General features: G+C 41.9%; 11 protein-coding genes across 11 annotated transcripts; 7 read left to right on the plus strand and 4 right to left on the minus strand.

The window, feature by feature from the left end:
- The first annotated feature begins 549 nt into the window (after positions 1-549).
- On the plus strand, positions 550-2,670 carry V1514DRAFT_329909 (glycoside hydrolase superfamily). Its single transcript, XM_066927415.1, has 2 exons — positions 550-906; positions 1,025-2,670. The coding sequence occupies exons 1-2, from the start codon at positions 831-833 to the stop codon at positions 2,221-2,223; spliced, it is 1,275 nt and encodes a 424-aa protein (XP_066783725.1). The 5' UTR covers positions 550-830; the 3' UTR covers positions 2,224-2,670.
- Positions 2,671-2,728: 58 nt separating this feature from the next.
- On the plus strand, positions 2,729-4,899 carry V1514DRAFT_329914 (TRAPP trafficking subunit Trs65-domain-containing protein). The gene is made up of 3 exons (XM_066927416.1): positions 2,729-2,963; positions 3,028-3,498; positions 3,569-4,899. Exons 1-3 carry the CDS (start codon positions 2,786-2,788, stop codon positions 4,834-4,836), a joined length of 1,917 nt encoding a protein of 638 aa, XP_066783726.1. The 5' UTR covers positions 2,729-2,785; the 3' UTR covers positions 4,837-4,899.
- V1514DRAFT_279812 (Phosphotyrosyl phosphatase activator) lies at positions 4,851-6,102 on the minus strand (the record flags this gene model as incomplete). Its single annotated transcript, XM_066925023.1, has 2 exons — positions 4,851-5,042; positions 5,107-6,102. The coding sequence occupies 2 exons, from the start codon at positions 6,100-6,102 to the stop codon at positions 4,851-4,853; spliced, it is 1,188 nt and encodes a 395-aa protein (XP_066783727.1).
- A 195-nt stretch (positions 6,103-6,297) lies between these two features.
- V1514DRAFT_347272 (muts domain V-domain-containing protein) lies at positions 6,298-9,626 on the plus strand (the record flags this gene model as incomplete). The annotated part of the gene is made up of 5 exons (XM_066929292.1): positions 6,298-6,771; positions 6,796-8,292; positions 8,350-8,516; positions 8,584-8,957; positions 9,037-9,626. The coding sequence occupies 5 exons, from the start codon at positions 6,298-6,300 to the stop codon at positions 9,624-9,626; spliced, it is 3,102 nt and encodes a 1,033-aa protein (XP_066783728.1).
- A 142-nt stretch (positions 9,627-9,768) lies between these two features.
- V1514DRAFT_329921 (rab-GTPase-TBC domain-containing protein) lies at positions 9,769-12,457 on the minus strand. Its single transcript, XM_066927417.1, has 3 exons — positions 10,991-12,457; positions 10,506-10,918; positions 9,769-10,434 (listed from the first exon to the last, which is right to left on the minus strand). Exons 1-3 carry the CDS (start codon positions 12,105-12,107, stop codon positions 9,835-9,837), a joined length of 2,130 nt encoding a protein of 709 aa, XP_066783729.1. The 5' UTR covers positions 12,108-12,457; the 3' UTR covers positions 9,769-9,834.
- V1514DRAFT_329926 (ubiquitin-conjugating enzyme/RWD-like protein) lies at positions 12,276-13,563 on the plus strand. Its single transcript, XM_066927418.1, has 6 exons — positions 12,276-12,604; positions 12,670-12,865; positions 12,919-12,938; positions 13,001-13,090; positions 13,158-13,218; positions 13,279-13,563. Exons 1-6 carry the CDS (start codon positions 12,538-12,540, stop codon positions 13,304-13,306), a joined length of 462 nt encoding a protein of 153 aa, XP_066783730.1. The 5' UTR covers positions 12,276-12,537; the 3' UTR covers positions 13,307-13,563.
- Positions 13,487-14,971, minus strand: V1514DRAFT_306103 (DNA-directed RNA polymerase). Its single transcript, XM_066925667.1, has 5 exons — positions 14,843-14,971; positions 14,712-14,783; positions 14,423-14,660; positions 13,824-14,363; positions 13,487-13,774 (listed from the first exon to the last, which is right to left on the minus strand). The coding sequence occupies exons 1-5, from the start codon at positions 14,897-14,899 to the stop codon at positions 13,665-13,667; spliced, it is 1,017 nt and encodes a 338-aa protein (XP_066783731.1). The 5' UTR covers positions 14,900-14,971; the 3' UTR covers positions 13,487-13,664.
- A 361-nt stretch (positions 14,972-15,332) lies between these two features.
- On the plus strand, positions 15,333-16,898 carry V1514DRAFT_319662 (NADH-ubiquinone oxidoreductase; the record flags this gene model as incomplete). The annotated part of the gene is made up of 4 exons (XM_066925955.1): positions 15,333-15,519; positions 15,583-15,765; positions 15,817-15,866; positions 15,930-16,898. The coding sequence occupies 4 exons, from the start codon at positions 15,333-15,335 to the stop codon at positions 16,896-16,898; spliced, it is 1,389 nt and encodes a 462-aa protein (XP_066783732.1).
- A 231-nt stretch (positions 16,899-17,129) lies between these two features.
- V1514DRAFT_329936 (Dynamitin-domain-containing protein) lies at positions 17,130-18,579 on the plus strand. The gene is made up of 3 exons (XM_066927419.1): positions 17,130-17,329; positions 17,381-17,437; positions 17,508-18,579. Exons 1-3 carry the CDS (start codon positions 17,291-17,293, stop codon positions 18,441-18,443), a joined length of 1,032 nt encoding a protein of 343 aa, XP_066783733.1. The 5' UTR covers positions 17,130-17,290; the 3' UTR covers positions 18,444-18,579.
- Positions 18,511-20,462, plus strand: V1514DRAFT_46831 (uncharacterized protein). The gene is made up of 3 exons (XM_066930028.1): positions 18,511-18,640; positions 18,774-19,180; positions 19,260-20,462. Exons 2-3 carry the CDS (start codon positions 18,796-18,798, stop codon positions 19,964-19,966), a joined length of 1,092 nt encoding a protein of 363 aa, XP_066783734.1. The 5' UTR covers positions 18,511-18,640; positions 18,774-18,795; the 3' UTR covers positions 19,967-20,462.
- Positions 20,463-21,091: 629 nt separating this feature from the next.
- V1514DRAFT_279762 (ribonuclease H-like domain-containing protein) lies at positions 21,092-21,772 on the minus strand (the record flags this gene model as incomplete). The annotated part of the gene is made up of 1 exon (XM_066925019.1): positions 21,092-21,772. A coding segment is annotated over one exon (681 nt), but the record flags the coding sequence as incomplete, so codon positions are not given.
- Between the last annotated feature and the right edge of the window lie 137 nt (positions 21,773-21,909).

Genomic DNA, 21,909 nt, shown 5'->3' on the forward strand with positions numbered 1-21,909 from the left:
GATGATGATGATGATGATGATGATGCTATTGTAAATTGATTTGAATCATTTGCCACTCATGCGTTGAATATATTTGAGTGGTCGATTGAAATTACGGTTTGACATGCACGGGCAACGTATGTTATACGTATACTGTTTATACAAGAAATTAATTTGTGCAGCGTTGTGGATATTAAAATAAGCTGCTTATTCATCACATCAATTAATTGCACATTCATATTCATATACACACTCAGGTCCTTGAAAATTATAAAAATAATGTCACACTGCATGTGTTTACCATATAGTAGCAGTTACATTCTACCTAGTTGTTCATAAAATTTTCTCTTCATGGTTTCAGACAGCACGCAAAACCCTAATTGCAGCTTGCTCGAAATTACGCCAGTGCACTCTGAGTCGCGCGCTAAGCCGGTTCGGTGCACGTGCAGCTCACGCTAGTCTTGATTAAGAATAGTTCCTGACTGAGGGTTTGTTTACATTAAAAATAATTTGTGCAAGTGACGTTGCCAGGGCAACATTGTTCGGGCCAGCCTCACCATCGTCTGTCCACTTTTCTTCGTTTTCTTCATTCTCCTGTTCTTCGTTTTCTTTTTGCCCTCAATCAATCAACAGTTGTTTCCGATCGTCTTATACTCACCCGCTATCGGTTCAGATTCTGCGCCGTGTGCTCCAAGTCATTCCTTAATTTCGGTCATTTTTTTCGTCTGTCGGTCCTTATTTTATCCCTTGCTCAAAACGCCCGTGCGCTGTGCTGTCTCTCCTTCCCGCAAATTTATCTCATCTTAGTCTTTGTCTGATTCCAAGTACTTTCCTTAATTGATCAGATCGCAATGTATAAGTTTGCAATTGTTTTTGCCGTTCTTGTTTTGGCTCTTTTCCAAATCGCTGTTGCTCAGCCTGTCAACGGTATGCAAACCCATGCAAACAACATGCCTTGCGGCATTGTGTGTGTGCAAGCATTCGATGTTAATCATCAACATGTCTTTTCTTTTGCCATCTCTTGATTTGCTAACTTTGCAATTAGTCAAACGACATGCGCACAATGCCCACAAGCGTGCCCCTGTCGCTGACGCCGACGTTGACATTGTCTATGTCACCGTCGTTGCTACCGTCGTCGTTGACCAGTGGGGTAATATAGTCGATGAGACTGCTCCTGCTACTACTGCCACTGCAACTGCCACATATGTTGCTCCAGCTGCTACTTCAACTTATGTTGCCCCGGCTACTTCAGCTTACGATGCTCCTGCTGTGGCCTCTTCCGCTGACGCCGCCGTTCTCTACGCCGCCGCTACCGTCGAGGCTTCCTCGGTCTACGTTGCCCCTACCTCTGTCTACGTTGCTCCTATCTCTACCTCCGAGGCTGCAGTTGCTTCTACTACTGAGGTCGTTGCTCAGGCTGTTTCTTCCACTTCGGTTGCCGCTGCTGCCTCTTCTTCTGCCTCATCATCTTCCGGCAGCTTTTCAGGATCTCTCGGCATTACGTACTCTCCTTACAATGCCGACGGTACTTGCAAGTCTGCTGATGAGGTCGTTTCAGATGTTGCCCAGTTTTCTTCTTATGAAGTCATCCGTCTTTACGGCGTTGACTGTAGCCAGGTCGCTAACGTTTTCGCTGCCATCTCTTCCGGCCAAAAACTTTTCCTTGGCGTCTATGACGTGACTGCTTTAGAGTCTGCCATCAGCACTATTGCTGCTTCTGCAAACACCTATGGTTGGGACTTTGTCCACACCGTCGCTATCGGCAACGAGCTTGTTAACTCTGGTACCAACACTGCCGACGAAGTCGTTGCTTTAGTCAACACCGGTCGCAGTCTTCTCAGAGCTGCTGGATTTACCGGTCCAGTTGTCACCGTTGACACTTTTGTTGCTGTTCTTGCCAATCCTTCTCTTTGCGAGGCATCTGACTATGCCGCTGTTAACTGCCACCCTTTCTTCGATGGTTACACTGTCGCTGCTGACTCTGGTCCTTTTGTCCAGACTCAGATCGGCCGTGTTTCTGATGCCTGCCCTAACAAGAGCGTTCTCATCACCGAATCCGGATGGCCCAAGCAGGGAAATAACAACGGTGTTGCCGTCCCATCAGTTGAGAACCAGAAGATTGCCCTTTCTTCCCTTGTCAGCACAGTTGGCGATGTTCTCATCGAATTTACTGCTTTCAATGATTACTGGAAGGCTGATGGTTATTTAGGAGTTGAGAAGTACTGGGGAATTCTCGATGGTTAAATGTCAAATTTTATGAGGAAAAAAAATTAGGGTTCGGTTATTTTTGTAGTAATATTCCTTTCTTGCGTTTCTTTTCTCAACTTTTTTTTTTCTTTTTTTTTTTAATTGCTAAATCAGCTTTGTTTTAATTGTTAGTCTATTTCTTGACAATATAGCAAAGACAACTTTAGCAATTGATTTTGATGTGCATCAGTTCATGTTATGAGTGTCTTTTTTTTCAGAGGCATGTCGAGTCTACTGAAGGATGTACTAATGTCATGCGAATCGAAGTTTTATGAATCATGTCTTGATTGCATTTTTTTGTTACCCATTTTTTTTATTTTATTTATAGTTATATATATCATTTTTATTTTGTCCTATTTATCGGGTTTACATGTTTAGGAATATGTAGTTATGTATAGAATCCTAAAAAATGCCATAAATGGTAGTTACAATTATTGCAGTTGATCTAAATAGTAGATATCTGTTTTAAAGTTTTAATATTAAAGCCCTGATCGTGCTTCACATAACATACAACATATTGGAACTTGAACAATAGAGCTTAATAATTTGAAGTTCAAGTATGAGCATAGTAGCATCCAAACGGACCAGTCTTGATGTTTTGTCGACTGGTTCAATTACCGTGTCCATTCCAGATATTGCGGCTGCGGATGCTGAACTAGCCGGTCAGGCAGCAGTGCCAAATGGCAATACTCACGCAAAGTTATCGGAGTTGCCTAAAAGATCACTTGTGTTTTATGGTGGATATCTTTTTTTTTTTCAGTTTTAGTGTTTCAGGAGAAAATTGAGCTAACTGGGATGTAGATGAGAAAATTGCATTGTACATCAAATTACAACTGCCATCGTCAGATTTATCATCGATATTATTTAACGCGTACCTGTCCAGGCTGGTGTTCACAGTTGACGTTGCGGTTGTCAATTTTACGAACGCACGGTATTCTTCACTCGGTCCTAACCAACAAGCGCAAGATCATAACGATGCCAGTTTCGCCATATTTTCGACCGTCATCGATCGATCCCAGTTGGTGTATATGGACGAAGCAAAGAGTGAGAAATCTTCCATATGGACCGCGTTATGGCGAGTCGACGTGGTTATCTCTCATCCGAAGGCCAGAATGGTTAATCCCAGGATATCAGTTTCTACAAGGGCGAGTCTGACGTCAAAGGGTAAAGGCATATCAGTATGGACAGACGACATCGGCACGGAACAGGTCGAATATCTCGAACCAAATGTGCCACTTCATTCAGTAAACATTCTTCAGGGATTAGCTCAAGGTAAAACTAATTTCGCATATATATATATATATTATAAATGTTTTTGTCAACAATTAAAATCCGAATATAGATGTTTATTTTAACAAAGGTTTGCCCACGTTATCGGCAAGCAAGATCGGATCGCGGCCGCGAACGAACTCAACAACCGTGTCAAGTTTGTCACTGGGTTCAAACATCCGATTGCCTCATCTGTACCATACTATTTTTACTCCAGTTTATCCTTGCATTAACTTGCGCCTACGATATTCACGACTCCCAAACTCATCCACATCGTCAGAAGATAATTTGGTCATACTGGCAAACCTGGATGTTGACGTGACATCATTTGCTGGTACCGAAGTTATAATCAGAAACATTGAAATGTCAGCAACCGCGGTTAAATCGATTCGAATTCCAGAAGATGATTCAATGTTTCCGATTCGATGTCGTCCGCGAGACACGATTTCACAGATTTTTAAATTATATCCAATCTTTGTCGGATCTGAGGGAGGATCAGGTCGCAACAGCACAGCTTCTAATCCCTTGAATTTAAAAAATTTTACCAGTGTTATTTCAGTAAAAATTGAATGCGTGCCAGTGTTGAATCGCAGCGGAGGCTTATACAATGACGGCACTGGACCAGACATTTTTACCAATTGGAATACTACCATAGACTTTGCAAACGCAACTGCAAGTGGTCAAATCGCGACAAACACGGTTACTGATAGTCATGTTAATTCATCAGCGCTCGCGATCCCACAACCTGGATACCGATCAATTTCAGGCACGAATTCGTCAACCTGGCAACAGATGCAACACCGATCGGCAAGCACGCCCGGTCTTGTTCCAGAGTCACCAATGCTTGCAAGCGGTGGATGGGGCCAACTTCCAACAACTCCGTCAGCCGTGCGCGAAATCGTGCATGAAGGACTAAGTTTGACGTTCACCGGCCCGACAGAAGTTCGAGCCGGTGAAGTATTTACATGGAAAGTATATATTTACAATCAATCGAGAACGCCCAAAAGAATATCATTAATTGTTCAACCAAAGAAATGGAAAGTCAACCACATCAAAGCTCTTCCGCGACATCCACCCGAAACAAACAACCTTGCGATCCTAGATGAGACTGCGATTTACACGGCTCACCAAGTTGGCATGATTGAATCAGATGAACTTATATCACTTGTGAATGATATCAGGATCGGCCCCCTCACACCTGGTGCCACGCATGAGACCGAGCTTCGATTGGTAGCCCTTGGTGTTGGTGTCTTGAGTTTTGACGGATTGAGAATAGTAGATTTAATTAAGGGTGAAGGGTTTGATTGCTTGGATTTGATGAACGTCATTTGTCGAGAATAAATGTCGATAATGTATTATAGGTCTGCAATTACAGGTTCCCAGGGATAAAGACCTAGTCCGAATCCAAAATGCTGGACTACCGGAAACTTTCCGAGTACTTCCGCGTTATACATTTTGATTAATCCTGCATGGACTTTATGCCACGTAGGAACCCCAGAAATATCGTACAGCACAGGTGAATGTTCAAAAAACGGACCTCGCTTGACCTATTAAAGAAATCAGCACAAGCACGTAATCTTTAAAAAAAAAAAAAAAAAATTGAAATCATACACTATTAATGAAGTTTATCGCCGAAAAGTAAAGGTTTGTATAAGCATGGTCTGCCACTATTGTCGCATTGACAACTGCTCCCGGCTTTGGCATTCCGTACCGGTCATAATCTGCCTCTTTCTTGCGGCTCACGTGCGTGCTGCTAGATGTTATTCCATCAGACCGATTATGATTTTGATGCCGTGCAGGCGGCGGCTTGAGACCTTCCGATTCTGCCGTCTTGCGTTCATTTTTTTTTTCAATACCAGCCAATTGGGCTGCTCCTATTATGTAAACTAAATGGAAATGGTCATCAAGACCCCATACTCCATGGCTCCCTGCTGGTTCAAGCGTATACTGCCGAACTACTTTCCTGATAATTTCATAATATTGTGCAAAAATGGCCAGGATTTCTGTCCCGCCCACGCCACCAGTTTGAGCATTGTCATTTGAATTCAACACGCCGAGAAACAAAAGCCCACCAAAAAAAGCAAGGAATGATAATTCGTGACCAGTACCAAAGTCTAGTCGTTGGAATGACCCAATAGAGTTGATCAGGTATCCAAAGATTTCGTCCGTGGCACTTGCCGGAACACGCTTGGATCGTAACAAATCTGCAATCAAAGGCCGCGTATTTTCTTGAACTGCGTTAAACCAAACCTTGTACGCGGGATTCCCAAATCTTCGAGGCCCAGTGACGGCAGGGATTTCGTCGACCAAATCTTTCATCCGGTGCAAGATTTGCAATACCGGCACGATCCCTTCTGCAACCTCTGTTGTCGGAGAAGGAGTCTGCAATCCTGAAACGGAAGAAGAAATAAACGATACAAGAAATTGTATTCGGTTATACGTAATCGTTCTTTTGAAGAAAACCAGGTCTTGATGCGTGTGGATTTTTTTGTCCAAAGGACCGAAACTAATGTGTTGCCGGGGATTAAATACTGACTTGCATGCTAATGGAGTGCGAATAGCCTCATCGACAAAACTTTTTGATATTGAAATATTATGTTCTGCCATGTTTATTACCAACCTGACAATTCAAGCAATACAAATTGAATATAATTTACATTGTAACCATGAGATGAGGTCAACGAACTGGTTCAAAACCTTAAAAAGAGTTTAAAATCTTTGGACGCGATCTTGGACGCGTTAATTCTCAAAGGCAAAAAGAATGTACGTTTTTGCTAATGGATTTTGGAACTTGCAAGTGTCATGTCGCAAAATCGAAAACAGCAGTCGATCAGCAGGTTTTTCAGTAATAAAAATGCTAACGTGCCAAAGCCGACGTATTCGAATAACCATGATTTTCAATCGTCACTTGCCAGCTTAAGGACGACCGAGCCACCACGTCGAACGGCACGGACCGTGACCGCAGCAGTCGTGGTGCCAGGAAACCAACCGCGACGTGAAACCAGAGCGAATATTGCACTTGACACTGCCAAAAATTTGAAGCGGTTTGAAAGCGGCAGCGTGGAAGATGAAAATGTGGGGGTGAAGCGGCGGAAGGTTGACGATCCTGCTACGGTGAAGTTCAGATCACGGATAAAGAACTTGTTTTCCCGGACTGCTGGCCAGACCAATGATGAGGAGCTTGAGCATGCTAATACAGAGCAAGAATTTGATGAAGGAGAACAACACGAAGAAGGCGAACAAGGCAAAAATGGGTTGCTTGCTAAATACGCGGCAGTTGGCACGTTGTCGGGGCCCAAGTCGAAAAAGAAGAAGCTCACGCCACTTGAAGAGCAGTATATTGGGATCAAACGCTATTATAAAGATGTTGTTCTGGCGGTTGAAGTAGGTTACAAGTTCCAATTTTATGGCGATGATTCGAGAATAGCATCAAAAGAATTGGGAATATACATGGTACCCGGTTGGAAATCCATCGAAGAAGCCGGTGTTAACACTTTATACACCAGATTTGCATCTTCTAGCGTGCCGATTGAGCGCATTCCAATTCACACGAAACGATTAGTCGAAAAGGGATACAAAGTCGGGATAGTAAGGCAGACGGAAACGGCAGCATTAAAAGCAGTTGGTGATAACAAGAGCGGTCCGTTCGAACGGAAGCTCACGGAGCTTTACACTAAAGGTACTTTTATCGATTCTTTTAACGAAAGAGGAGGCATGATGGATGGTGCGACCAGTAATTCCAGCGGGTTTATTCTTTCTGTTTGCGAGGACATGTCATCAAATGATGTGGGCAAGAGCACGGTCATGGGCGTAGTTGCGATTGCTCCGGCTACGGGTCAAGTGATTTATGAAGAGTTTGAGGACGGATTCATGCGAAGCGAACTTGAGACTAGGGTTTTGCATATTCAACCCATCGAAATTGTAATTGTGGGCGAGATTGCAAAGTCATCAAGCAAAGTCTTGAGTCATGTATCAACAAGTCAGAATTTGAAAAGCAGAATTCGAATCGAGACTGTGCAAAAGCCAACACATTCGGAAGCGTCAACTCTGCTTACTCAGTTTTATGGTCAAAAATTGAAAGATTCTGATGGCATTGATGCAGAGGAGAACAACGCACTGCTTGAAAAGGTTTTGACGTTTCCAGTTCAAGTCCAGGTTTGTCTTGCTACTATGATTGAACATATGAAGCAATATAAATTGCAAGGCATATTCGACCGTGCCACATGTTTTGAAGATTTTAAATCAAAAGCTCACATGACGTTGAACGCAAACACTCTAACAAGTTTAGAAATTTATCGAAACCAAACAGATTTTACAGAGAAGGGCAGTTTATTTTGGATTATGGACCAGACCAGGACACGCTTCGGTCAACGAATGCTTAAAAAATGGGTTGGTCATCCGCTCATTGATCGCGAAAAATTGGAAATCCGGATCGAAGCCGTGGAAGAGATCAAGACCAGTAAAGATGCCAGGTTGGAGAGGCTGTGTGTTCTGATGAGCAAGCTACCTGATTTGGAAAACGGGTTGATCAGGATTCATTACGGCCAGTGTTCAAGGTCTGAGTTGCTTGTTGTCCTGCGTGCGTTCGAACGCATCAGCAATACTTTCTCGGAGCCTTCTGACATGAAGGAATTTAAATCAGAATTAATAACTAAGCATTTTTTGGCACTGCCCAACATGAAACAAGAAATTGCAAAATTTTTGACAAGCTTTAATCATGAAGCGGCTCAACGAAATGATAAATATGGTTTTTTTAAGGATGAAGATCAATATCCTGAACTTGAGGATCACAAAATGGTAAGCTTTAAATTTTTGATGGTTGGAGTACTGAGTGATATTAAAACATGTGCACAGGCAATTTTTGGTATCGAACACGAACTTAACGAATTTTTGAAGCAAGCAAGAATTCAGGCAAACAAGTCATATCTGAACTATAGCACGAGCAATAACATCGATTATTTAATTGAAGTTAGAAATACGGAAGCCAGAACGGTTCCAAAGACGTGGGTTAAGATTAGCGGGTATTACTACGGTAACTAAGAATCACACTGAGAACTTGATTACTAACATTAAAAAAAAAAAAAACAGTACGAAAAATGTTTCACGATTTCATGCGCCTGAAGTGATTAAGCTGTTGCGCGAGAGGGATGCGTGCAGGGAAGGTCTCGCCATTGCTTGCGATGCTGAATATCGAAGTTTTTTGAAAAAGGTTTCTGAAAAATACGAGCAGTTACGTGAAATCGTTCAGGCGGTAGCTATTTTAGATTGCTTGCTATCTCTTGCAGCCGTATCAATGCAGCCTAATTATACGCGGCCCAAATTCGTTGATAAGCCATGTTTAAACGTGCGACAGGGCAGGCATCCCATGGTTGAGCATTTGCTTTTAGATTCTTACGTTCCTAATGACATTAATATTGACCGTGACAAAATGCGTGCTATGGTGATCACAGGACCCAATATGGGTAAGTCGGGCTACTAAACAATTTTTAATTATTTATTTATTTTTATTTTTTTTTGGTACTGGACTAATTTGGTGAATAGGCGGCAAAAGTTCGTACGTTCGTCAGACTGCTCTTATTGCCATTATGGGCCAGATTGGTTGTTACGTTCCGGCTGAGGCCGCAACCTTGGGGATTTTGGACGCCATTTTTACCCGCATGGGTGCGTATGACAACATGATGGCCGGTGAGTCCACGTTCATGGTTGAATTACACGAATGCGCCGATATAATTCGAACCGCAACGTCAAGGTCACTCGTGATCCTGGACGAGATTGGCAGGGGAACCGGTCCGGTGGACGGCATAGCTATCGCTCACGCGGTGCTGTCGCATTTCATTACTGATATTAAAGCCTTGACGCTCTTTATTACTCATTATCCTGTTCTGTGTTCGTTTGCGGACCGGTATCCAGCCCGTGTTGGAAATTATTATATGGGATATATGGAGCAAGAAGCTAACGGGGTTAAAAATGTTGCATTTTTGTATACCGTCGAAAAGGGCATTGCGCATCGGTCGTATGGTCTTAACGTGGCCAATCTTGCCGAACTTCCTAATTCAATTCTTGAGATGGCGGCCGAAAAATCAAAAGAATTAGAAGATCAGATGACGACGTTGCAGTCTATAAATTGGTAAGCGCAACATTGATTTATCAACGCGCAAAGAGTGGGTTTTAACGTGTTTAGGTCTGCGCGAGCAAGAAGGATGATTTTAAGTCCGAATCCGAACTTGGAAGATTTGGAAACATTACTAGATTATATCTAATGAGTAATTGCATTTTTATTGGAACCACAAAAAAAAAAAAAAATAGAAAGAGACCAAGGCGCCGGGACATGTAAAAACATCATAAAAAACTCTCGACATTCTTAACGAATGTAATCTCCTTCACGGCCGATGCCACGCCAGGGTCGAGATTTGGGTCATCATCAAACTTGATCGGTTCAGCATCCCATCCAATCAAACCGAGTACGTCAATTTTGGTTGCAATCAAAAGCTTGGTATTCAAATGCTTTAAAATGGCAAGACAGATGGCAACCAGTAAAGTTTCAAATCGGGTCGGCGTACTTCCCAAATTCGATTTTTTCAGCATGCCTAATTTTGTCGTGCCCGTGTCTGTTTCCAGCGGCGGAAAATCACTCGCCATGTCCAAAAATACAAGATCCCAAATTCGAGAAATAAAATCGAGCGGCAGGTGCCGCGTGAACAAGGGAACAAGGAACGCGGCCAGGTACGATTCAGACTGCAATCGCAAAACGGAAGTAAAGTGATGATAAAGAGAAGGCATGTGCGTGGCAAACAAATGGTCAAACGTTACGTGAAACATGCTTAATTTAAATGAATTTTTAGTGTGGAACGTAAGTAGCGGTTGGTGATTGATAATATTAGCCGTGGCGATAAAGCTTTGTAACGGATCTAAATCCAGTAATGCTGTCGCAGCAAGACCCTAAAAAAATAATCTAATGTTAAAAAAATTTGTCATTTTAAAGAAAGTAATAAGGACATGAAAGTTCTTACGCTAAGAGATCTGCTGTATGCGTGATCCTTACTATACATCACGTATGCTTTTAATATTTCCACCAGCGAAGAATTCAAAGGACCATTCTCTTGAAAAAGTTTAAGGTCCGGGAATGTAACTGCCACGTCGAACAAAACTTCCCGCCAATCAGTGTCGGACGAGTTTGCCTGCTGCACGTATGCTTCAAAATCATGCTTAGTGATGCCTAAAGAGTTGCCGATAAGCAGACTCCATATTTGTTGGCGATGTCGATCTGGAATGCCGGTAGTCCATATCATGTCCCGAATTCGAGGTTCTAAAAGAGAAGACGGTAACTTGGGAATAACATAACCTGACCAATACGCGTCGTTTTCCTTTTTCTTGCTAAAGAATTCATCAAATTTTTGTCTAAGCTCTTGTTTTTTTTTTCGCTCTAGTACAAATGATTAATATAAGCTTGTCTTATAATTGTAGATGTATATTTTTCATCTTTTGGATTTCATACCATTCTCATGAGATAACTGCATCATTTTTCTAAATTGTGCCATGTGTTTTTCCTCTTCTTTTTTTGTTTTCTTGGGAAGATGGGTTGGCCTTGTGAGCGAATTCACAGCAGCATGCTTTTCCTTAACAGATACGTGTTCAATCTTTGGTCGTTCGATAACGGGCGCAGGCGAAGAGCTCCGCCTGTCCAAGTTATATTTCTTTTTGGCGACCTCGAGACGATCATCGTGCTCTTGCCTGATCTTCTTATTCGTCAAATCTCTGTAACCTTCAAGTGCAAAAGTTAAATCTTTTGCCTCCTCTGACAAATTATCCATGGCTTCTATCCAACTCTTGTTGCGATTTAATTCAGGACTTTCAATCGAATCAATTGAGTGCCTGGTCGATCGTCCCCCTCTCGCGAAATAGTCATCCGGTTTGGCGCTACGAGAGTCATTTTGGAGTGCGGCCTTGACGTCTGGAGTTAATGGCACGTTCCAAAATATGACATCATGAGACACTTCCACGTCATCTGCCGAATGTTCTTCATCATCACTAAATGAGCTTCGACGAGGTTTGTTGCTAGATTTGGTTAGTTCACTATGCGGCCTAAAAGGTAATTCGGGATCAGTTTGACTCAATGGCGAAGACGAGCCATTAGGTCGTTGTGTTTGATTAGGTGACGAGCCATTGCTCTTCACGGCTTGTGAGGAAACGCGTGCTGGCGGAACTTGCAACTGCGTTGCTGATACTTGTCTGTGAACATACGGCCGGTGCAACGACGAAGGCGAATGCAAACTGGCCGAGCTCGTGCGACGAGCTAAATCCCCGTACTTCGAATACCGTGTCGGTGACGAGCTGTACAGAGACGGCAAATTCTTATGGGAGTAATTGACGCTGGGTGATGAACCACGCAATTCTCTCGAGTCCGTGCGTCGTGACCGGGCACTTGCAGAGCCATTACTGGGAGATATTATGAGAGAACTTCCGCTAACCGTGCGCAATCCCTTGGACGGTAGCCGAGATGCAAGTAAATCCTCATTGAGCGAGATTGTTTCGAAATCACCAGGTGCAGACGGCCGAGGCGACGACGGCGGGTATCGGGGCGAATTAGCCGGTAGGGCCAAGTTAGACGACATGACCGCTCTAAAATCTTTAATTATGTTTCCGCCTTGTGCCTTAACGAACGAAAGGAGGCAAATGTGTGTAAATCAAGTCAGCATTGGGCTCTCACCAAAGAGTGGACGAGTACAATTACGAAGGAAAGTAATTCTCGGATGCCCTGAAACGTGCAACAAAAACCGGCTGATCGAACGCGTAAACATCGACAAGAAGGGTAACGCGCATGAGAAACGAGAAATTTGCATAATCCATACAAAACACCTGACTGGAAAGTTGCAGCCAAGCATTGACGGGATTGATTTCGTTATCGAACAAGACGATAACTTCGATTCGGCCTTGGATTATTGAGCGATTGCTTATACGTGAAGTTTTATCAGTTCGTATTCAAGTTAACGCGCGAATCAGACAAAAGGTTGTGCGATCCATCAACCTTATATGTAATACGTCATGTCAAAAAGCTTTGCCAAACGGTTAGGAAGAGAGTTGAATGATTTGCAGTCAAACGCTCCGGTTGGTACGTCTTTGAGTTTTTTTTTTGAAAAGTCACAAGTTTGATACTTATCGATTTCGAAAAATTAGGGATATCAATCTTTCAGGCTGAAGATTTCTCGTTATGGCTGATCGATATTAGGGTGATGGATGATAACCCGTTATACGCAAACAAGATCTTTAGACTGCAATTTCGATTTCCAAAGTCGTATCCTATAGAAGCTCCGGAAGTTAAATTTATTCAATCTTATGGGATTGAGATTCCAATCCACCCGCACATTTACAGGTACGTGTTGGTGTGATATTTTAAAGTAGTTGCAGGGATTAACTGGATATTAGCAATGGGCACATATGCTTAGGTACGTCATGCATGTTTGATTGATATTTTCAAAAATCTTGGTTACTAAAAATTCATATACAGACGTTTTAGGGTCCGGATGGTCGCCAGTGCAGACCGTGAGCTCGGTCTCAATGTCCCTGCAGTCCATGTTGGCAGGAAACAACAAAAATGGTATGCTCATATACAAATGCGCCCATGAAGAAAAAAATAAGGCCTTCAAGTGCTAATGTCATATCAGAACGTCCTCCAGATGATAGCCGATACGTTGCCAACGCTCCATTTAGTCCAAAACAAACTAGGTTTGTCACAATTTTTTGTTAATGCACACGTCATTGCGATTTGCTAACCAGCTTTTGCAGGTTCGTGTATCATGACGACAATGTTTAAAAAACCCGGTTAGGTTCAAATTTAAATCCAACAAGCTTAACTGCATTTGTCTCTATTTTTTTTTTTTTTGTTTTTGGTGTTTGAAGGTATTCAGGTGTCTCAATCTTTTTCTTAATTTTTCTTTTGATGCCATTCGATTTGACTTATTGGCATCGTGTAATATAATGTAAAGCTCGAACTATTTATATGATCATAAAATTCCAATTCATTATATATCTAAACATGCTTTTGTTTTTTTAAAAAAAAAATTATTAAAAACTCTTACATAAAAACACTATACAATTTTTGATTCCAAAACTCAGAAAACTCCCCGGAAAGTGTTTTTAACGAAATAAAAAGGGAAACAAATTTCACCAACCTAATCACGAAGATTAAACTTCCGCAAAATTTGAGCTTTCTTCTTCAGTAACTGGACACTCTTGATGAAAATGTCGTCAGGAGTCATGGCACCTGTGGATTCAACCGAAACTATGATTAGATTAGCCATCAGTTCCCATATGATATAATCAATACATACAAATAAAATGATTGCGCTGCCGGCCGAGCCTGACTCGTCCATTAAATTCTGGATGACGCAAAACTTCTCTGGATACGGTATCTTTTCTAGCGTCCTTGACAAAAGCTTCGCCAGAAGAGTTGATGCCGATGACTCCTTCTGGGAAACATGACTTGAACTTTTCAGCCAACTCTCCAGTTATTTTTTCGCCAATAATATCAATCGTGGGTAGTAACCGATAGCTGGCCGTGGCAACTGGACTAAATTTAGCATGGTCCTGACCAATGCCAAGAATGCAATGCATGGTCAGATCAATTTCTTGACCTGGGCGGAGCTTGGCAACCAAGATATCCGGATTCACAGGAACGACTCCATCCGGGAACCATTCCTCCTGCCGTCCCTGAGGTTCAAATACAATCTGATTTGCGTATACATGAGCGTTGTTGTATAGCTCTTTCGGGTCGGTCGTGCCAGCCGGTGCCTTTGCATTAGTCGTGCATTTAACGGCAAGCTTCAAAACTACGGTATCGTAATCGGTCGGTTCAAAATTTGGATCGTCCTCTATATTATTGTTAGTTCTAACGTTCGTCGATAGATCAATCAACCGTGTAAAATCATACTCTTAAACCAGCGCAGATAATCTGGGTTTGCCCTCAACGGGATAAGGCCTAGCCTGTGAGCAAGAACTTCGTCTTGTATTATAGACGTGTTGTTTTCAATGTACACATATTCAACCGCAAGCGTAGGAATTTCGGAAATCATGATTCTTCTAAACGCATTTGCGACTGAGGCATCCACACCGATGAGATCAAATGTCGAACTTTCTTGATTCAAATGCGATATATTGATTTTAAAACTCTGTCCAAAATTAGATACTAGATGGTCAATCTATGACACTTTAAAACATACCTCCTTGAACTTATCAAGGTTCCAGGAGTGGTCTTCTCCTGGATAGTAACCTGGAAAGTCTGTGCTATGAACCTGGCTCATAATTAGCTCATGACTGATTAATGACAACATGACTAAATAAACAGCCATACATTCGTGACTCTGTCAAACTCAATGCCGACCCTGTTCCTCAAACTAGTGTCCACCATCTTAGCCGCTATTACGAACTAGTTTCTTGCAACGATTTTCAGGTGCAAAAGAAAATATTCAGAATATTCAGAATAACAATAATAATAATAAATCATCAATCTCCCAACGCGAAAGATTTGACGGTCCGGGTAATCAGTTCAGCTTATGCACAATGCGTTTGTGCACATATGCGCCACCAATCGGCGACTATCTTTTTCGCCCTTCGTTTACTTATTTGGTTCGAGGACGTCCAATTCAGCTTTTTCAGATATACTGACTTCGGGTCATCTATTGGTGATTGATTGTTACAGGACAGGCATAAGAGGAAAAAAAACATTTGAATTGTTGGCGATATTTCATTTAATTTTTTTTTCTTTCTTTTTTTTTTATCAGGTCCGGTGCTACGGGCTGTATTTTTTCTTCTAGAGGACGACCACTACACAATCAACGACCATGCTGAGGACAAGCAATTTTCTTCGACAGACGGTGCGTAAGCAAGTTTCCCTTGGGTCTCGTTCAGCTATTTTGCAGAGAGCTTTTACATCATGCGCAGTAAACAAGGCGTCGCCAGAGTTTAAGTCAACAACTTTTGAGGAATTCCCTCTTCCTGCTTCGCAAAGAGCCAACTCTTTCAACCAGCGTATGTAGACTTGCGTGTTTATGTTTTTACAGAGTTGCTGATAAATAAACGAATAAAACTCAGAGACATATAAGGACATTGAGGATTCAAAGAAGAGGAAAATCCGTGCGTTTACTGTTAACTTTGGCCCCCAGCATCCAGCTGCTCACGGTGTGTTGCGATTGATCTTGGAACTTCATGGTGAGGAGATCTTGAGATCTGATCCTCATATCGGTCTTTTACATAGAGGCACCGAGAAACTGATAGGTAATGCAATTGATTGAGCGTGGCCCCGGAATCGTACTGATGACTTGATAGAGTACAAGACTTATCTGCAGGCGCTTCCATACTTTGACCGTCTTGATTACGTGAGTACACGTCAATTTCTCGAGTTTTGTTTGTAAAAAAAAATTATTTATACGGATCTATAGGTCTCGATGATGTGCAACGAAGAAGTTTTCGCTCTGGCCACCGAAAAGCTTCTCAACATTGATATTCCAATTCGTGCCAAATATATTCGTGTTTTGTTTGCTGAGATTTCTCGTGTGCTTAACCATCTTATGTCAGTTTTGTCGCACGCGATGGATGTCGGCGCGTTGACTCCTTTCTTGTGGGGTATGGAGGAGCGTGAGAAGCTCATGGAGTTTTACGAGCGTGTCTCTGGAGCTCGTCTTCACTCTGCTTATGTGAGACCGGGTGGTGTTTCCCAGGATCTCCCCGCTGGTTTGCTTGATGATATATACATGTGGGCTACACAATTTGGTGACAGAATAGATGAAGTCGAGGAACTGTTGACTGACAACCGTATCTGGAAGTTGCGAACTATCGGCGTCGGTGTCATGACTGCAGAAGAATGTCTCAATTACTCCTTTTCAGGCGTCATGCTTCGTGGTTCCGGTGTTCTTTACGATATCCGCAAGCATCAACCATACGAAGTCTATGACAAGATCGACTTTGATGTCCCAGTCGGTGTCAATGGTGATTGTTATGATCGTTACCTTATCAGAATGGCTGAATTTAGGCAATCACTCAGAATTATTTTCCAGTGCTTGAATGACATGCCAGCCGGTCCTGTTAAGGTTGAAGATTTTAAGATCAGTCCGCCTCCGAGAGCGCTGATGAAGGAAGATATGGAGTCTCTAATTCATCATTTCTTGCTGTTCACCAAGGGTTACTCCGTTCCTGCTGGTGAGACTTACACTGTCATTGAAGCTCCAAAGGGTGAAATGGGTGTGTATTTAGTATCTGATGGTACGGAAAGACCATATCGATGCAAGATCCGTGCTCCTGGTTTTGCTCATCTCGGAGGATTTGATCACATTTCACGAGGCCACTTTCTTTCTGACGCCGTTGCCATTATTGGAACCATGGATCTCGTGTTTGGTGAAGTCGATCGTTAAAACTGTGCATTTTAGAAAAGAAAAATATATTTAAAAAAAATTTAAAAATTTTTGTTTTTTTATATATATACTTTTAATAGTATCAATGTTTTAGTTTATTTTTTTTTTTTTTTTTTTTTTTTGGTGTAGGACGCGTTTGCACCTGGGCGACAGAAGAAGCATACCTGAGCACATAGGCGCAGAGGTAAAATAAATTAGAAATTTTGGCCTATCAAAATAGAAGAACCGGTTACATGATTGTGTCCAGTGTCTTGTCGTCGTCGATTGAGAGTTGTAGAAGTATGCAGTGTAAAACAAATCGCCCAACATAACTGGGGGTCCGCGTCGAATATTGCCAGTAGTAAGAAGGGCCAGCAATTATGATCTGGTAGCAGTCACACGTGAATTACCATATGATGCCTATATTGGAAAAATATAATTTACCTGGATTGGTATGTCACGAGTCATGAAAAATTTAAATTGTTTGAAGAATAACAAGAAAGGATACGTCGTCGCCTGATGTATTTGAAACTCCAGACGTCAATCCAGAACAAACTTTGGTAAGTACAGGTCACCATCCATGGTTCCAGCCAAAGCAATCACCATGGGAATCTAAATTTATAATATTAGGAACCGGCTATTGTGGAAGTGGAAAATGAAAATATAGATTCTTCCACCATATCTCCTGACGAGGCTCGTGAACGATTTCTGAACAAGACCCTACGGAGTCCGCTCGAGCATGATGGTGCGAACGCACGGTTTGAATCGACTGACGCTAAGATCGCGCGATTGCGAGCTGAAATCGATGAGTTGAATGCTTCTATTAAAGATGATCGTGTTTCGGAATTAAGCGACGAGCTTAATGGAATTTCATCTTTACGACTGGGTAGAATATCAGAAGTTGTAAAGATGCTGCTTAGTAACAGCACCGGTACAGGGAGTGATCAGCCAAGGGAAAAAATAGACATGAACCAGTCGCAATCTTCAATACCTCTTGAAGAAATCGAAAAGTACAAGCTTTCGGCTGCGTGTATCGACGAGAGGCTGGCACTTTTGGAAAAAGCACTGGGCGCTCCAGAAAGCATAGCATACTCGAAAGCATTCCGCACATCATCCGTATATGAGCAGCCAGTTATCCCAACTCTTTTATCACTCGCTGCTAAAATTAATTCGATTGATTCTGACAGCATCGCTGCCATCACGGATCGCATCTCGTCAACACAACTGCCTTCAAAGAATGTAAAAGTGACGGAAGACGAAAAGATTGGAAAATTATATGCAGTGCTTGGCGACGTCGAGAATCTTGCGATAACTGTTCCGTCATTAATTGACCGGTTAAAATCACTACGATATGTGCATGCGGAAGCAGGTGAGGTTGTATCAAATATTGCGGATCTACGGGACCGAGTAAGTACAGCTGAGGTGCAAGTTCAGAGGTGGACAAGTGCGCTTGAAGGAGCTGAAACGAGATTACAGGACATTGAAAAAAGGGAAAAGGAAAACTTGGAAAAAGCAGATGCATGGGTTCGAGAACTAGAGAAGCGAGTTGAAAATTTATCTAATTAAGTTGTTTTTGTCGTCATCGAATATTCAAAGAGGTATATACATATATATATCTTACACGTGTAAGAGATGTTTAGGGGTGTGGCGCTATGGCCCGCCCAGCCACATCAACAACGGTTTTCTGTATTATTTCAAAGGGATCTGATATATTAAACTACATATTTAAATTTTAATCTAATTCAAATAAAAAGATAATAGAAGTAAGCATCAATTAGACGTGTATTACGCTGACAAGTTGGAAGTTAACTGATTACTGTATAAGCAACTGTACATTAAAGGTTGATTTTCTTGACTTGTGTTGACGCAGCAATGAAATAACTAACAACCCAGAAGCGTTTTTTTTATTTTATTTTGAATGGCGGGAACGATAGGTAATGGAGCAGAAGTGAAATCAAAGGCCGGCCGATCAAAATCAAGAAAGTCAACAACAAATCGCAAGACCGCAAAGCAAAATGGAATTTTGAAGTCAATAGACAACCAAGCAAAAGCTTCATCAGACACAGAAAACAATGGGGAAGAAACTGACGAAAGTAATGAAGCTGATCAACTTCAATTACCTGGTACAACTGTGCCATTTTCAATAGTAAAACCAGATAGGTCACAAAAGAAACGAAAAACAAAGGCAGGGAATGATGAGTTTGCCGAAGGATTTGATGATACTGGAGCAATTGATTCAGATGCATTTTCAGTTGTCCCCCATGATGGATGGCTAAAATTGACCCCGTATCGACATTTCGTAGGTTCGTTATATGCTATGCATTTGATTTAAATTTTTTTTCCAAAAAAAAAAAAATTAACAGACGATTCTAACAATGGCAGTTGGAAGCGAACGGTTTTCTATTGGTGATTACGTTTATGTGAATCATGCACACATTCAGGGCTCTTCGGCAATACTTACCAACCCAAAAATGTACTGGATAGGCAGAGTACTTGAAATTCGTGCTCAAGACCATATGTTAGTTTACATCCGAGTATTTTGGATGTATTGGCCAGCGGAGCTTCCGGAAGGGAGGGAATATTATCATGGAAAGAAAGAACTTATTGCGTCAAACCATATGGACATTATTGATGCAATGACGGTAGCCGGCAAAGCGCCGGTGTCGCATTGGAAGGAGCAGGACGATGACGATAAACTGAGTGAGCTGTTTTGGAGGCAATCGTATGACTCGTATTTGGCAAAGCTTGGGCCGGTACGCCGACATTGCAAATGTGAGCGGTTTTATAATCCAGACACAACCATGGTTTGGTGCGGGTCGTGCGAGACGTGGCTGCATGAATATTGCGTGATTAAGGATTTAAAAGAAAAATACGACAAAGATATCATTGAATCACCCAAGAAGGATAAAGGCAAAAATAAAAAGAAAGGAACCGATGATTACTGTTTGGATTCGAGTCATTCGAACGCGGACGAGCCAGTGACCATCGAAATCGACGACAGTGAGGCCAAAGCTTCATACGTGGCAAAGGATGGGACGGTGAAATTTGTTCCCATTACATGTTTGAACTGTGGTATAGATGTTAGCTAATGCTGCAGTTTCGGTTGTCGTGGCGGCCGCTCCAACTAAATTGGCTAACCATTAACTATGTTGATTTCAATAAAATGCCTTTTTCACGTTCATTACGTAAAGCCAAAATGATCTCTGGTCAATAGGGTAAATATGATATTCATAATCGTCAACTACGCAAATTATATGCATGACGCAATCCTCATCGCAACACTCTAAATAACCAACGACAATGATGGCAGGATCGTTATTAGTTGCAAGTCATGATCTTGTCTTTGGAGACTGTTAAGCGCAAATGGATGTCGTAAAAGGAACGGAGAAGTCAGAACGGGGACCTCAACCAGCCAAAACCAGCTGGCGAAGTATGAGCATGCATGAAAAGTTGTATATATTTCAAAGCAGGCAAAGACTTTCAAATTTTTTTGAAGTTTTTCTAATCAGTTAGTACATCCCAGCTAGTATAATGGAAATTACAATTAATTTGACATTTCATCATCATTCACCGTAGAGATGTCCGCGGATATCTATCCGCGGACATTGATGGATATCATAGTATTCCAAAGTTGAAAGTATTCTTTCTAGTATAATATTTAACATCCATTAAAAACAATACAGTATTTATAAATTGTAACAGTAACATATATCAATAATATTAACAAGAAAGTATAATGAAGTGTAACAAATATATACATAACAAAATGTGCCAATCACCACTATATCATTTGGCCCCTTAAAACTCTCACCAAGAAGGACCAACTTTCTCATTGTATCATCATTCAAGTTGTAGCGTCTAACTCCAACGAGATCTCTGTCATCACTAAATAGACGTTCGACGGATACTTGAGCGGCCGGAATTGCAAGATAATCTCTAGCAGCCACGGCCAAGGCAGGATATAGATGCTTGTGAGTCTGCCACCACAAAAACAACCACTCGTTCGACTCTGTTTCGTGGCACAGCCCTACACATTGATCATCGAAATATGCATCTGGTGACGAATGCATATAATTTAACGCGTATTCCAGTTTGGATCTTTTATATGACATAAAGTCATCTTCTCCAAACCTCGTCCAAACGGTTTGTTGATCAGATTGTGTGGGGTACAGCTCATCAAGCTGTTGCCTCATAGCCAGATTAATAAGAGATGCATTCTCCTTATCCAGCTCAACATTAAGACTATGACCCTTATCTCGGGGATCCAAGAACAAAGCCACGTAGTAGATATCTCTAGAGTCGGCTAAGATATAGTACCGCTCACATTTTTTTAGACCAGCTGCCACAGCTTCAGAAATGTCGTGGTCCAAATTTTTGTATTCTCCAATTCTCGCCACCGCTGGTCGTAATTGGTTTTGTAGAAAGTAATAGAGGCTAAGTGTGCAGAAAGCTCCTGATCCCTTCCTCGATACAGTTTCTGTTGCACTATCTAACCATCGCAACACAGAGCAGACTTGTTCTATACGGTGCCAATCGTGGTCGATAAATGCCGGCAATATTTTAGTCTCATCTAGATAAAGCTTCATTTGCTCCTTCAGCTTAATGGAGCTTTGGAGCATCTTGTACGTGGAATTCCAACGTGTCTCAACGTTGTACTGTAAAACGGTTTGTGGAAGATTGTGCTCCTTACACAAGGCTTCCCAGGCTTGTTTTCGCTGTGGGCTAGACTTCAGATAAATAGCTAACAGCCGAACTCTATCAACCACTGACATTGTTCGGATTTCAGTCGTAATCTTGCCGTTAGCAGTGGCACATGCAATTTCAGTGTTTGCAAAGCTGCTCGGATTTAGCAACTTCAAGATACTTTTAGCGACAAGTTTTATGACGTGTGTCATGCAGCTAACGAATGATGATTCGCCACAAAACCGCGGCTCAGGAATGACAACGTCCCGGATAAGAAGGATATTGAGCTCAGACACAAGCGACTTAATATTCGACGCGTTGTCTCCGGTGATTGAAATTAATTTATTTA

This window comes from Lipomyces japonicus, assembly GCF_038497905.1.
Source record: "Lipomyces japonicus strain CBS 7319 unplaced genomic scaffold V1514scaffold_16, whole genome shotgun sequence".
Lineage (NCBI taxonomy): Eukaryota > Fungi > Ascomycota > Lipomycetes > Lipomycetales > Lipomycetaceae > Lipomyces > Lipomyces japonicus.